Source organism: Sceloporus undulatus, chromosome 9 (genome assembly GCF_019175285.1).
Source record: "Sceloporus undulatus isolate JIND9_A2432 ecotype Alabama chromosome 9, SceUnd_v1.1, whole genome shotgun sequence".
Classification (NCBI taxonomy): Eukaryota; Metazoa; Chordata; class Lepidosauria; order Squamata; family Phrynosomatidae; genus Sceloporus; species Sceloporus undulatus.
The window spans coordinates 27,264,763-27,278,831 of NC_056530.1; the positions used below are offsets into that span (position 1 = coordinate 27,264,763).

A 14,069-nucleotide genomic window follows, 5' to 3' on the forward strand; every position below is an offset into this window, starting at 1 on the left:
TGCGATGGGATCTGGGCTTGGAGAATTGAAGCACAGGGACTTTTTGATTCGCATGCAGCCTTTCCCTGTTCTGGGTCCCACCATATCCTAGCATGTCGACTCCTTCAGCATCAGGTCCCAGCAGGTCCATTGCTTCAGACTCAGGTCCTGACATGTCCCAGCATGTCCACTGCTTCAGTTGCAAGTCCTAACACACTGGCGCTTCAGTCCCAGGTCTCAGCTGATCCAAGCATTTTGTCCACTGCTTCAGTTGCAAGTCCCAGCATGTCCACTGGCTTCAATCCAATCATGTCCAGGGCTATCATGTCTAGTGCATCAGACGCTGGTCTCAGCAGTTCAGTTGCAGATCCCAGCATGCCCTAGCATGTCCACTCCTTCAACATCAGGTCCCAGCATGTCCAGTGCATCAGTTGCAAGTCCTGGCAGATCCAATGAATCAGTTGCAGGTCCTGGCACATTCGCCGCTTCTCTCTCTGAGTCAGAGTCCATGTTCTGGGAGCAGGGCATGACACCAGTTTCAGACGTCTGGTCAATGACTCCGTCATGTCCTTCTTCTTCTCTTTTCTCTTAGGCAAGGGAGCCAAGAAACCGAGGATGACAGAGCGACCGCATGCGCCTCGTCCTCCCAGGGACCCGCCTGCGCCGTGCCCCAACGCGGCTCTCGCCCGCCAATCTGCACGCAGGCCCAGCGGGACTATGCACCGAAACTAGCCTGCATGTCGCGAGTAGGACGTCACAAAGGACAAACCCTAAGGCAGTGAGTCCCATAAAGCGGACAAGCAGAGGATCGAATCGTTCTGTAATATCAATACTATAAATACATCATACAGAACTTTAAGTCCCAAATGTTTAATGATCTTTCTTCCTTTTGGACCTTTGTTTTAAAATTAGCAGATTAACATCAGATTTGTATTTTTATGTTTTAATTCACCGACATCCGCTATGTACACACACACAAAAAGGAGTTTTATTTCCGAATCCTACAGAAACAAGTGCAAACCAAATGCAGTTTGGTTTTGTTTTTACAAAACCCCAAACGATAAATATCTAGGTGGGTTAAGGGAGTAGGGAAAACAAAACGGAGATAGGTAGGGAACCTATTACAAACGTCAATGCCCCTTCATCGCAGCCGGTACAAAATAAAAAAGGAGTCCTTAAGAATGCGAGAACTGCCTCGCCGCATTAAAAAAAGACCAAAGTCTTCCTAGTATCCAGTTTCCAAACAGCGGTCAGCCGAAAAAAGAGGCCAAAGCAGGGATTAAAGGAGCTGGTCTCTTCAATGCCCATTCGGAGCTTGGAAAAATTACTTTGGGGGATGACTGCTCCCAGACGCCACCTTGCCATACAAAAATATGTATATGTAGTCCCCGAAGTAACTTTTCAAGCATGGGATGCATTCTCCCCAACTCTCCAACCCACGACCGGCTACCGCTGGCGCTGCGGGATGCAGATCCCATGCGGCCGGGAGCGCACATAGCCCAGCTTGCAGGTACAACGGTAGGAACCACTGGTGTTCACGCAGTGCTCCGTCTTGCACAGGCGTCCCCGCTGGTTCAGCTCCCTGCATTCGTCGATATCTAACGGCAAAATTGAGAATAAAAATGGGAATAAAATTGTTTATTTGCTATGCTTGGAATCATAAAAATCATAGAGTTGGAAGCTCCCTCAGGGGCCATTCACTTCGGCACCAAAGAACTCACAATCGAAGCATCCCCAACATCCAGCCTCTGTTTAAAAACCTCCAAAGGAGGAGATTCCACCACTTTCCGAGGCATCGCAGTCCACTTTCAAACAGCTCTTATCATCAGGAAGTTCTTCCTAACATTTAGGTGGAATCTCATTTATATCCATTGCTAGGTCTTGGGCGCTGGAGTAGCAGAAAACAAGCTTGCTCCATCCTCAATAGGACATCCCTTCACTGTCTCTGGGGAATGGACCCAGGTCTTTCCCAGGACCTTCCATCTCCAAGAGTCCTGGGCTACCCATGGAGAGACATGGCAGTATACTCCACATCGGAAAGTAGACATCTCCCTATATAGTGTCACCCAGTGTGGTCCGCACCTCTTGCGCTCCCCGAGAAATTCCCTGGCAACATGTACAGACAACATCCCTGGCCATGCATTGTAGGGAAAGTCCATTCCTCTCACTCACCCAGGCAGCGGGTATGGGTGGCGTCGAGTTGGAAGCCCAAGGGGCACTCACAGACCAGACCTTGCTGGGTGCGGATGCAGCGACCGTTCAGGCAACGGCATTCGTCCGAATCCTCTTCTGAGCTGTCAGCATCTATATGGTGGGGAAACAGAGGGTGACATACAGGTATCATAAAATGGAAAGTCCCATTAAGACGGCCCAATTGTGTCTCCCAGAAACTCTTTAGAGGCATATTTAGAAGGAGACACAGCTGCATCCGCACTGCAGAAATAATCCAGGTTGACACCACTTTAACTGCTCAATGCTCAATAGGAAACATTTAGTCTTCCCTGTCAGAGAGCTCTGGTGTTCCGAGAAATTGCGAGCCCCTGGATTCCACCACATTGAACCACAACAGTTAAAGTGGCGTCAGCCTAGATTATTTCTGCAGTGCGGATGCAGCCTAGTTGGCTTGGTTTCCTCTTCCCTCCTCACCTCTTTTCCTTTTGTATCCAACCCAACCAACTCTCACCTCTGTGCACTTTGCCAAACCAAGGGCTGAAGTCCAAAAACGAGTTGCTCTCACTGGGAGCAGACTGGCAGTTCAGACCTGGAGGGTACACCAAAAACGCACCTCTTGTCACCATTTTGTCACCACCTTCTTGGGCCAACCTCCCACCCGAAAGTCACCCTTGGGGCAAAGAAATGGGCATTTCATTTCCTCTCGGCCTAAAAGGACGGTCATGGCAAACCTCTTGAAGAAGCCAAGAGAATCCTAAGAGAGGGGTCAACATACGTCAGAATGGACTTGAAGGTGGTACAGAAGTCCATATCCATGCATGCCCATTTTTGCATTCTATGCCCTGGTCAACCCATCGCTTGATCTTTTCCCACCGAACCCTATTCTGTGGCTACCTGGACCTCGTGGCGGGCAGGCGTGGCACTGGTACCCCCATCCTTTGCCATAGCGGCAACAGCATTCCTCATAGCTCAGCTGCTGGCCGTTGAACGGAGAAGAGCACATGCCATCTTCGCCCCGGAGTTGCCAGCAGACATCGCGGCGGTCGGTCACTCGATCTGTAGGGCAAAGGATGGAGCGAGAGGACAACATGAGGCTCAAATGAACCAGGGAATGGATGTAGGAACCACCCGAGCGCACCCTGCACAATCTACCCAGATCCCCATACAATGGTTTAAGCCTTCTGCAACTTGGATAACTTGGAGTATCTCAGCAAAGCCTTACCCGCCTGCATCTCTGGAAGCTGGCATTCTTTGCCGCTAGGGTCCAAAGTCAAAGGAGGGTGGCATTCGCAGGTGAAAGACCCCACGGTGTTGGTGCAGCGCCCAAGTTTGCAGACCCTGGGGTCCTGGCATTCATCCACATCTGTGGGGGACACAATTGCCCATTCTCAATTGCCCATTCTAGACCATATATGTGGATGTGTGTTGTGTGCCCATGGTGCCCTAAGGCGAACCTATCGTGGGGTTTTCATGGCATGATTCATAGTTCAGAGGAGGTTTGCACAGAAATCAGATTCTATGGGAAGATGCTGTGGTTTCCTAGGGGCAAACAGGAGGAGGACTCACCAATTTCACTGGTTGCAACGCACTTCTTACGGACAGGATCGTAGACGGCGGACACCGGGCAGGAACAGCGGAAGCTGCCGCGGGTATTTTCGCAGGTCCCGTTGACGCAGTTCGATAGGTCCAAGCACTCATCGACATCTAGGACGAAAGCGGTCGGATTGAAGAACGCCAAAGCTATCTGATGTGGGGCATCGGCAATGTTTCCACAGACTGCCAGCCTGCCAGGGATTGGCATCATACAGTGCGCCCTTGGTATCCGCTGGGCTTTGGTTCCAGGAACCCCCCCCCCTTGGATACCCAAATCTGTGGCTATTCAAGTCCAATTAAACACAGTGGGGAGTAAAATGGTGTCCCTTATATCTATGGGCAAAATCAAGGTTTCTGTATACAGTTGCCCCAACGTTTTCACAGGGCATCTGTGCAAAAACGGAAATCTGCCACTATTCAAGCCCTATTGGCTTGAATGGTGATGCAGCCCCACGGGCGCATGCCACAGGCATGCCACAGGCGCATGTCCCGTTTGAAGTCCCTCCGTTTGCCCCTCACGAGCAAGCGGGGGACGCGGGTCCAAAGTACCTTTTCCGAATTCAAATATTACATTCCCATAGGACTTCATGCGCTTTTCGTAGCCCAGTGGGACCTAGGACCTCATGCTCCCAAGACTCTAACCCCTAAACCATACTCCCAAATCATAACCATAACGTATAGAGGGCCCTCTTTCCTACCAACACACTCCAAGAGGTTTGGGTCGTAGTAAAACCCTTGCTTGCAGTAACATTCGTAGCCGGGTTGCGTGTTGACGCATTTCCCTTCCTTGCAGATCTCTGCCCCAAACAGTGCGCATTCGTCTATGTCTGCAAAAAGGAAAATGCAAGAGAGGAGGCTGTTTTCCCAGAGAACAACATTTTTAACAACAGTAAAGTGAGCCAGTCTTATTTCTTCCATGGACAAAATGGACCTCAGGGAACTAAAACCAATACAGATAAGGAACTCACCCCGGTGGGCTGGGATGCCGTAATTCATGATGGTGTCGTCCAAAATGAACCCTTTGCCATCTGGGCAGAGAATGTGGAACTCGACTATGAAGAGAGAGTTAGAAAATAATAATAATAATAATGATAATAATAATAATAGAAAAGGGTGGTGGGGAAACAATTGGAAATGTAATATTGTCAGTGTTGGAATTTGTGGATGCAGGCTAAGGAGGGCTGACTCGATAAGCTGAGTCTTCTTTATCCAAAACCTTCGGATCAGAAGCGTTTGGGATTTTGGAGTTTGGATTTTTATTTTTTGGATTTTGGAATACCTGTATTTACGGGTATGTGCGTAAAATCCTATACGTACATCCTATAATGTGGTTTAAATGGGCACACATGGGGCACAGAGGGTCATTCCGTTAGCCAAGAAAACCCAACCATCCAGCAGCTGCCAAGTTCAGAGAGATGCCCTCCTGCTATTGCTTTCTGGAGGGAAGAGGAGAGGAGCAATTCGGGTGATGAAGATTTGGCAGCGCTGGGCTCCTGGGGGAAGGAAAATGTGTCCTTCGTACCTTTATTTCTTTCCTCCAACTGAGCCAAGATCAGCTGCTCAACATCCCCTGACTGCTCCTGCATCCTGATCCTGGCCCCAGTGACCCCATGCCACCTATCCCATCATCCCCTGGCTGCTCCTTCATCCTTCATTATTGCCTCCCTGCCAATAAATGACAACAACAGGAGCCCGTGCCAAGACTAGACTGACCCTGATATTGCAAGGATGCTGTGTGCAAACCTATGTACTGATGCAAACCTATGTACTGCCCATAAGCGTCACCATCTTCCCCCTTCCCTTGTGACCCTAAACTTACTTGAATTGAGTACGGGGCATGGATAGATCTCGCAGTGGTCCCCCCATCCCGCCCCGAGCGAGCAGCAACACTCCTGGCGTGTGATGTTGGTGGCGAGGACGCTGTCGCAGAAGACGCTGTCGTCGAAGTTCAGGTAGCACTCCTTCTTGTTGTGGGGCAGCTCTGGGGAGAAGGTTGCATAGGACAAGGTCACCCTCATGCCAAACAATAGCTCTATTCTACCCCACAGCGTTCTTCCATACTCACCCTCACAGCTTTTCCTGTCTTCGGAGGGAGCAAATCCCTCGTCGCACAGACACACGAAGGAGCCTTCGGTGTTCTCACACACCCCATGCTGGCAGAGATCGGGGTCCTTGGCACATTCATTGATGTCTGCGGGGATGCAATGGCACACAATGGTTAGTACAGTGGTATCCGATGTAATCATTTGGTGATTATGGAAGATGTGTCTAAGACATAAAGAACATAAAGGACTCCGAAGATGCCAGCCACAGATGCGGGCGAAACGTCAGGGATAAATTCATCCAGGACACGGCCACATAGTCCGAAAATCCCACACAAAACTATGGATGCCGGCCATGAAAGCTTTCGACTTAACATAAAGGAGTGTTGAACATAAAGAAAGCCAAAATAACGCCCACGGAGGATCTACACAAATGCAACCTAGACAACGAGGAAACAGAAATAGTAAAAGAAGCCTCATACCTGGGATCAAAGACTGATAGCAAAGAGATTTTGCAGCCAAGAGATTAGGAGAAGATTAAGAATGGGAAGTCGGCAATGAAAGAACTAGCCAAGATCCTAAAATGCAAAGACATACAATTGGGTGCCAAAGTTAGAATCATACAAGGCGTTGCATTCCCTTTTACCATGGATGGATATGAGAGCGGATTGAATGAAAACCAATGCATTTTGGTGCTAGAGAAGAGTGCTGAGGATACCATGGGTGGCCAAAAAGGTGAACAAATGGGTTCTAGAGCGGATCAAGCCAGAGATGTCCCTGGAAGCAAAGATGACCAAACTGAGGCTGTTGTGCTTTGGACACATCGTGAGAAGGAATTAATTGCTGGAAAAAACAATAATGCTAGGAAAGGTGGAGGGAAGCAGAAAGAAAGGAGGGCTGCATGCTAGATGGATGGACTCTATAAAAGAGGTCTGGGGTATGAATTTGGAGGAACTGAGCAGAGAAGTGGAGCATAGGGAGACTTGGAAACGTCTCATCTGTAGGTTCGAGATTGACTCAAGGGCAGTTAATAAGAACAACAAAAGTCTAAGACATCCAGTGGATTCAAAGATGGAGAAGACTGCTCAATGCCCGCCCAGCCCAAGGCTCCATTTTGGGTGCCAACTCTGGGAAAACCAAGGAATGGGATGCCACCCACCTTGGCACGTCCGTCCGCCTTCCAACTGGTACCCTGCCCGGCAAAGGCATTGGTAGGAGCCCACTGTGTTCACGCACTCGCCCCCGATGCAGGCGGCCAGGAAGTCACACTCATTCATATCTGAAAACAAAAAGGTGGAAAGGTCTCGTGTGGTTTCGCCAGCCACAAATGCTGTCCAGACGTCAGGAAAAAAAACTTGTAGAACATGGCTGCATAAAACCCACAAAAGGCTATTGATGCCGGCCACGAAAGCTTTCAACTTCTCATGTGGTTTCGTTTTGCTGTGGCTTCATTCCTTGAATATGGTTCCCAATTTTCCTCCCTAAAAATTGGAAAGCTTTGAAATCTTTCTCGATTTGGTTCCTTAAATCTTCCCGGACAAACCCAATGACAAATCTCAGTGTTGGTTGAAATCTCAGGGTTGGTTATAGGTTCCAGAAGTCATATTGGCCAATAGTCTGGGATTCTGGGAGCTGAAGTCCAAAATACTTGGAATGCCCAAGTTTGGGAATTGTTGCAACACATAACACAAAACTGGATCTTAAAAGGCTTCCTCTCTCACCTTCGCACCGCAGTCCATCTTTCACCACTTGGAAACCTTTGAGGCACTGGCACTTGAAGGACCCCACTGTGTTCGTGCAAATGCCTTGGGCACACAGAGAACTATTCTCACATTCGTTGACATCTGCAAAGAGAGAGAAGGAAACTGTGCCACTTTTGTGCCCAATCACAGTTGTGCGGCTGGGATCTCACACAATCGAGGCAATCCGATATCACAACTGCAAAGGAAAGCAAAGCACTACAAAATGTCATACTTGAGGGCATTCTTCGAAGATGCCAAAGCCACAGATGCTGGCGAAACATCAGGAATAAACCCTTCTAGAACATGGCTGCATTGCCCGAAAACCCCACAAAATCTATGGATGTGACGTCTTTGACGTCACAAAATGTCGGGCATTTGATAAAAATGGAGGACGTGACCAAAGCAAAGCTCAAAGCGCTCATGCAAAAGGAAATCCATGCTTTGCCGCCTTGAGTCCCTGTACTGGGAGAAAGATGGGATTTAAGAATATTATTATTATTATTATTATTATTATTAGCCATGCTCAAACTGGAGGACATTTTGGAATTCCTCTGGAAAGAAGGACGAAATGAAGGATGCACCCTGGAAAAGGGGGATGTCTGGTCACCCTGCAAACGCAAAACTAATGCCAAGATGGCACTCCTCTTACCTTGACAGCTCCGGGAATCAGGTGCAGGGACAAACCCATCATTGCAGGTGCATCGGAAGGAGCCCACCTCGTTCTCGCAGCGGCCATGCTTGCACACTGCTTCCTCGGCACATTCGTCCACATCTGGGGAGGGAAGCAAAATAATCCGATGGGTTTCCTCCATCGTGCCCCGGTTATCCAGTTTAATGTGGGTTTGGGGGGGCTCTATGGCCATGTTCTAGAGTGCCAGAGAGTGCTGGCATGGAAGAGAGTGGGGTAGATATATATATATACTGTGTGATCCATAAGAGCGAGAATGGGACCAATAGTCTGAGCTGGTTGTAAACCGCTTTTTCCTCTTTGCCATTTCACACTTTCCAGGTTTTGAATGTAGGATCCTGGGCCAAAGCCGGGGAAAATGACTCCAAGCAAACCCCAGGATCGAACCCACATTTCAAATCTTACCGTAACAAATGCCACTTTTGCCTCGGAAACCTGGCTGGCAAGGGATGCATTTATAGCTGCCGGGTCGGTTTTCGCACCTCCCTTCGGGGCAAGTGGATGGGTCAAGGCATTCATCTATATCTGGAACAGGAATCACTGCATTATAGCCATATAGAGATATATGGACACACACACACACACATACATACATGCATATATATATATATATATATATATATATATATATGATATTGCATGGATTCGAATCCTGGTCTCCTGAAGTTGGAAGGTGCACCTACGCTGTAAAAATAATGCAGCTTGGCACCACTTTAACTGCCATGGCTCCATCCTACAGAATTCCAAGATGTGTAGTTTTGTGAGGAAGAGAAGGTTCAAGCCCTTGCAAAACTACACATCTGTGGTGTCAAACTGCATTATTTACCCAATGCACATGCACCCTAAGGATTTTCCAGAGGTCTTTTTTATACTCTGAATTGCAACTGAAAGAGAAGAAAGAAGAATCTCATTGCATTATTTCTACAGTGCAGACCTAAGGGTGTGTTTGCACTGTAGAAATAATGCAGTTCGACTCTGCTTTAAAGTGCCATGGCAGATTTGTAGTTTTGTGAGGCTTTCTTTGGGAGGTGGCAAAAGGCCTTAGAATCATAGACTCATAGAGTTGGAAGAGACCGCAAGGGCCATCCAGTCCAACCCCATTCTGTCATGCAGGAAATCCAAATCAAAGCATCCCTGGCAGATGTCCATCCAGACTCTGCTTAAAGACCTCCAAGAAAGGAGGTCTTTGCAAAGATGAATCCCAAGGATGGAGCTGCAGCACTTAAAGTGGCGCCAAACTGCATTATTTCTACAGTGTAGATGAACCCCCAGTCCAGTATCTGATCCACTGCACCAAATCTCTCCAAATCTAATTCCCGCGTGCCTTGAAATTAAACTCTGTGTCTCTCCAACCCACAACTTTGTACCTTCGCAGAGCGGTTGGCGAGAGGGTTTGAGCCGGTATCCGGAATGGCACTCGCATTTGTAGTGCCCCGGAAAGTTGATGCAAGAGCCGCCTTCTCCGCAGACGTTGGGCTTGACACACTCATCGATGTCTAGGAAGTTTGTGAAGGGGGAAAACAGCACATAAAGCAAAGGAGGGAGACTCCCTTAGCCATCTCCCATCATCCCCAAACCGAGAGGCATCTCACCCATGCAAGACCGCACTCCCTTGTGGACCTTGAGCTGGTAGCCCCGGTTACAGTGGCAATTGTAGGACCCTCCGGTGTTCATGCAGACACCTTTCCCTGTGCCGCAAGGGTCCGATTCGCACTCGTTCACGTCTGGGGCGAAAGTGGCGCACGGACAGAGAGGGAAGAAGAAACAGAAGTGAGGCCACATTGGCACAAGGGAGGACCTCCAGATACAAACTATGCACCTGATAGGTACATTTCCTCCTTCTCTCATTTCTGCTTATACCAGGAGAAAGGTAGGATAACAACAACAACAATAACAACAACAATAATAATATCTCCGATCTTTACAAGCCAAGGATCCACTGTGGTCTTCTTAGCATCTATTCACACCAGGATTTCATGGAATTAAAGCCAAGCTTGTTGATTATATTTTTGCAGGGTTTGAAAGACATGCAATGAACTTCGGTGGAGTGCAACAGATTGTTGTTGTTGTGTGCCTTCAAGTTGTTTTCAACTTAGGACAACCCTAAGGTTCATAGGACTTCATTGGACAGATGAACAAATGAAATTTATTATAGTCAATGACCAGCACAAAACAATGCAACGTAATGGAATATAGTACAATGACCAATACCTTGGCCAGGTGTGTTCGGAGAAGGTTTGCCATTGCCTTCTCCTGAGGCTGAGAGAGTGTGACTTGATCAAGGCCACCCAGTGGGTTTCATGGCTGAGCGGGGACTCGAACCCAGGTCTCCAGAGTCGTAGTCCACCTCTCAAACCACTATGCCCCATTGGCTGTGGTTCAGCTAAGACCAAAGTAATGCCAAAAGTGCCTTCTCAGTCATGGTCCACATGGATCTAGTTGGGGATCCGTAGTTTTGTGAGCTCTTTAGCCTTTTCTGCCAGAAAGCTCTGGTGCCCCAACTGCAAATTCCAGCATTTCCTAGCATTGCATCATGACATTTAAAGTGGTGTCAAATTGCATCCGTTCTGAAGTGCGGAGGCAGCTTAATGCAACTATGTCTTCCAACTTTAACCGCCGTGGCTCCATACTATGGATTTCTGGAAACTGTAGTTTGTCGAGGCACCAGAGCTCTCCGACAGCGAAGGCTAAATATCTCATGAAACGGACATTCCCGGAATTCAGAAGACATATCCATTTGAGAGAAGACCCCCCCTCCATCTTACCTATGCAATACATGTGCTGAGGATGCAAGCGGTACCCTTGATAACAGTGGCATGTGGGCTTCGGCGTCCCAGGGATGCATTCGCCGTGGCCACACATGTTACGGTTCAGCTTGCAGAGGTCAGTCTCTGTGGGGAATAGGAAACGCACACTTAAGACCCAGCCATTGCATTGAATTAAATGCGCCCTAATGTTTGCTGGCGTACCTACAACATCGGAGCTATGCTCAACACATGTCTCATTTGCCCTTTTAAATCAATGGCCTTGTTGCCGCTACCTTTTAAACCGGGTCGCAACTCGGTTCCAACCGCTTCCAATGACCCTGGTTCCCACTTGAATCGAATCGGTGAAGCGTTTCAGCGAGGAGGGCCATGCGCCAGACCCATTTTAACCTGCGTCTTTTTGATGCTGATTTTTCCCCAATGAATCGATTCCACGCAAGCGTGAACCAGATGCGGAAGGGAATCGATTTAAACTATCCGGAGCGGGTCCATTTTTGAACCAATTCATGCATGAATCTGAACCACAAGTGGGTTATTTTTGAGGGGGGAAATGCAACCGGGGCGAATGTAGTAGGAACCGTGCTCCGCTGTTGAATCGATCCATCGATTTGGATCGCACACCAATTTATCTGTAAGTGGGAATGAGGCCAATGTCCTTTAACTCCCTGCTCAGCTTTTCATTCCCAAAGCATGCACTATCCCACACAAGAAAGGCTCTATGGATCTCGAACCCTGCTCCGCAACCTCTGAAAAAGACAGTCGGGGGGGAAACAGAGATGGATGTTTAAGCATTTAAACCCACTCACCAGTCACTTGCGTTGGGGACAATCCGAATCCACTCACGCGGGTCTCTTCCTCCGGATATTTCACCACGACTGCAGCCGTAGGCTTCGGAAGGATTGCTATGAGTATAAAATATATACCTTTACAAAGTACCTTTACGAAACATGAACAGGTATAAAACCCCAGAAAGTTGAGAAATGCAACAAAAAGGAGAAAGAGGGAGAGAAAACACATGCAAAAATAACTCCCTGTTGTAGCTCTCATTACAAGTTGCATGAACAAATGATATCTCTATGGTTTGCAACATACTTTGGTTCCCAAAGTATGGTCCTCTGGGTGTTTTGGACTTCAACTTGACCAGTAGTCAGGAATTCTGGGAGTTGAAGTCCAAAGCATCTGGAGGAGCAAAGTTTGGGAACCACTGGATATAGGATATCAATTAATAATATATAAACAACTTAAATAGTGGATACAGTTGGCCCTCCGCGTTTGTGGATTTGACTTTTGCGGATCTGATTATTTACAGAGCATCTCTAGGCATCTATAGGTCCTCCAGGGCACTTTTATGGCCAATGTCCAGCAGATGTTGACCATAGGGAACACGTCTCTAGGCATCTGTAGGTCCTCCATCTGCAGGACATTGTAGGTCCTCCACATCATGGTCAATGTCCAGCAGATGTTGACCACAGAATTGCACTGGAGGATCTAGAGATTCCTACAGAGAACCGTTCTCTAGGCATTTGCAGGTCTTCCAGCATAGTTTCATGGTCAACGTCCAGCAGATGTTGGACTCCAAAGGTAGAATTGGGGTACTTTTGCAAAGAGAGCATCCCTTCACCCGTTTTGCAGCAACGTTTGCTCACTCACCAGGGTACCGGGGCCCAAAAGTTGGGGTGTTGACGTAAAAGACTAACTGCTCCTCCGAAGTGGTGACATAGCTGAGCGACTGGAGACGTCGTTCGGTGGAGAAAAAAGAGAAGGACAAAATTATAGGAGGGGTCACACTGGTAAAACACTAACCTATAGTCTCATACATAGCTGCGCTATCCTCGATGGGTTGTAACTCAGTAGGAGAGGGTCTGCTTGGGGTCCAGAAAGTCCCAGGTTCAAGTCCCACCATCAAATTTACAGATGATTCCAAAGTTGGGGAGGTTGCTAATATTGGCCCAGTTTAACCATACTTTGCATTGCGGCTGCATAATTTCCTATTATATTATATTACAGATTGATTTCTTAAGATTTTTATTCACGTATTATCTTCCTTTTATTAAATTATGAGTCAATATCCGACCATATCTGTCTTTACGTATTTTACAACCTTATTTCCCCACAATTTCGGCACGCCTTTATATTTTCCTCCATATTGTGGTCCTTCTATTTACATACATTAATAAAACTATCTAGTATAGCTAAGTTAATCAAATAGTCATCTATTTGTACATTGATATCTATTGAAATCATATTTGATTTACAATGCTTTGCATATAGCGTATGGGCGAAATAAGTACATTGCTTTATATGGAATTAAATAAGTGTACTACTTTATATGGAAGAATTTATTCCGGACGCTTCACCCGCAGAGATAAATCCTTCCAAAACATGGCCATATAGTCCAAAAAACCCACAAAAGACTATGGATGCCGGTTGTGAAAGCCTTTGACTTCATGATACTTTGCATTATTGATCTGTATCCAAACGTTTCAGATCCAATCCTACAATATCTTCTGGGCAATGAATGAACTTCTGGAAGGGACTCTCCGACCAAAAGGGTCACATTTCAACAAAAAATGGGTAGGTTTGCCTTCCGAAATAAGCGTTAAATTTTCTACCTCGTCCGACTACATATTCCTTTCTTCGCGGTTTTGGCGCACGTCCAGCGCACTTACCATAGGTGGAGTGATGACTGCAAAACAAGTAGGAAGATGTGGGTTAGAAATGGTACCCAAAACGGGCACAAGCATTCACACCAATATAGTTGCATTAGATAAGGAGGAAGGCCAGACAGTAGTCTTCCTCCCCGGCTTGCAAGATACCTTGGTCTACAACCCCCAGTATCCCATAGTGGCGTGTGACTGGAGATGATGGGAATTGTATTCCAGAATATCTAATGCTGCCCAAGAACTTCAGAAAGCCTTCCTTCCCAGGGAGACCAGGACAGATTTTTGTAAGCTTGCAATTGCACTGTGCTTTTAGACCGCAAGCTTGCTTTGCGTCCCAGTTTGGAGGGGAAAGAAGGCTGCAAATAAATATCATCATCATCATCATCATCATCATCATCATCATCATCATCATCATCATCATCATC

General features: G+C 47.3%; 1 protein-coding gene across 2 annotated transcripts in view; it reads right to left on the minus strand.

Moving 5' to 3' along the window:
* Positions 1–879: 879 nt before the first annotated feature.
* Positions 880–14,069, minus strand: part of LTBP3 (latent transforming growth factor beta binding protein 3) — a 24,334-nt gene continuing 11,144 nt past the window's right edge. For both annotated transcript variants that reach the window (XM_042440437.1, XM_042440438.1), the window contains 20 exons: positions 13,651–13,667; positions 12,632–12,710; positions 11,788–11,883; positions 10,982–11,107; positions 9,809–9,940; positions 9,584–9,712; positions 8,622–8,741; positions 8,178–8,300; positions 7,508–7,630; positions 6,946–7,065; positions 5,810–5,935; positions 5,564–5,725; positions 4,713–4,796; positions 4,443–4,571; positions 3,718–3,855; positions 3,374–3,514; positions 3,046–3,207; positions 2,663–2,740; positions 2,152–2,283; positions 880–1,577 (listed from right to left, as the gene is read on the minus strand). In XM_042440437.1, coding sequence (XP_042296371.1) covers positions 1,426–1,577; positions 2,152–2,283; positions 2,663–2,740; positions 3,046–3,207; positions 3,374–3,514; positions 3,718–3,855; positions 4,443–4,571; positions 4,713–4,796; positions 5,564–5,725; positions 5,810–5,935; positions 6,946–7,065; positions 7,508–7,630; positions 8,178–8,300; positions 8,622–8,741; positions 9,584–9,712; positions 9,809–9,940; positions 10,982–11,107; positions 11,788–11,883; positions 12,632–12,710; positions 13,651–13,667 — 2,369 coding nt within the window. In that variant the 3' untranslated portion in view covers positions 880–1,425. The remainder of the gene's footprint in view (positions 1,578–2,151; positions 2,284–2,662; positions 2,741–3,045; positions 3,208–3,373; positions 3,515–3,717; positions 3,856–4,442; positions 4,572–4,712; positions 4,797–5,563; positions 5,726–5,809; positions 5,936–6,945; positions 7,066–7,507; positions 7,631–8,177; positions 8,301–8,621; positions 8,742–9,583; positions 9,713–9,808; positions 9,941–10,981; positions 11,108–11,787; positions 11,884–12,631; positions 12,711–13,650; positions 13,668–14,069) is intronic.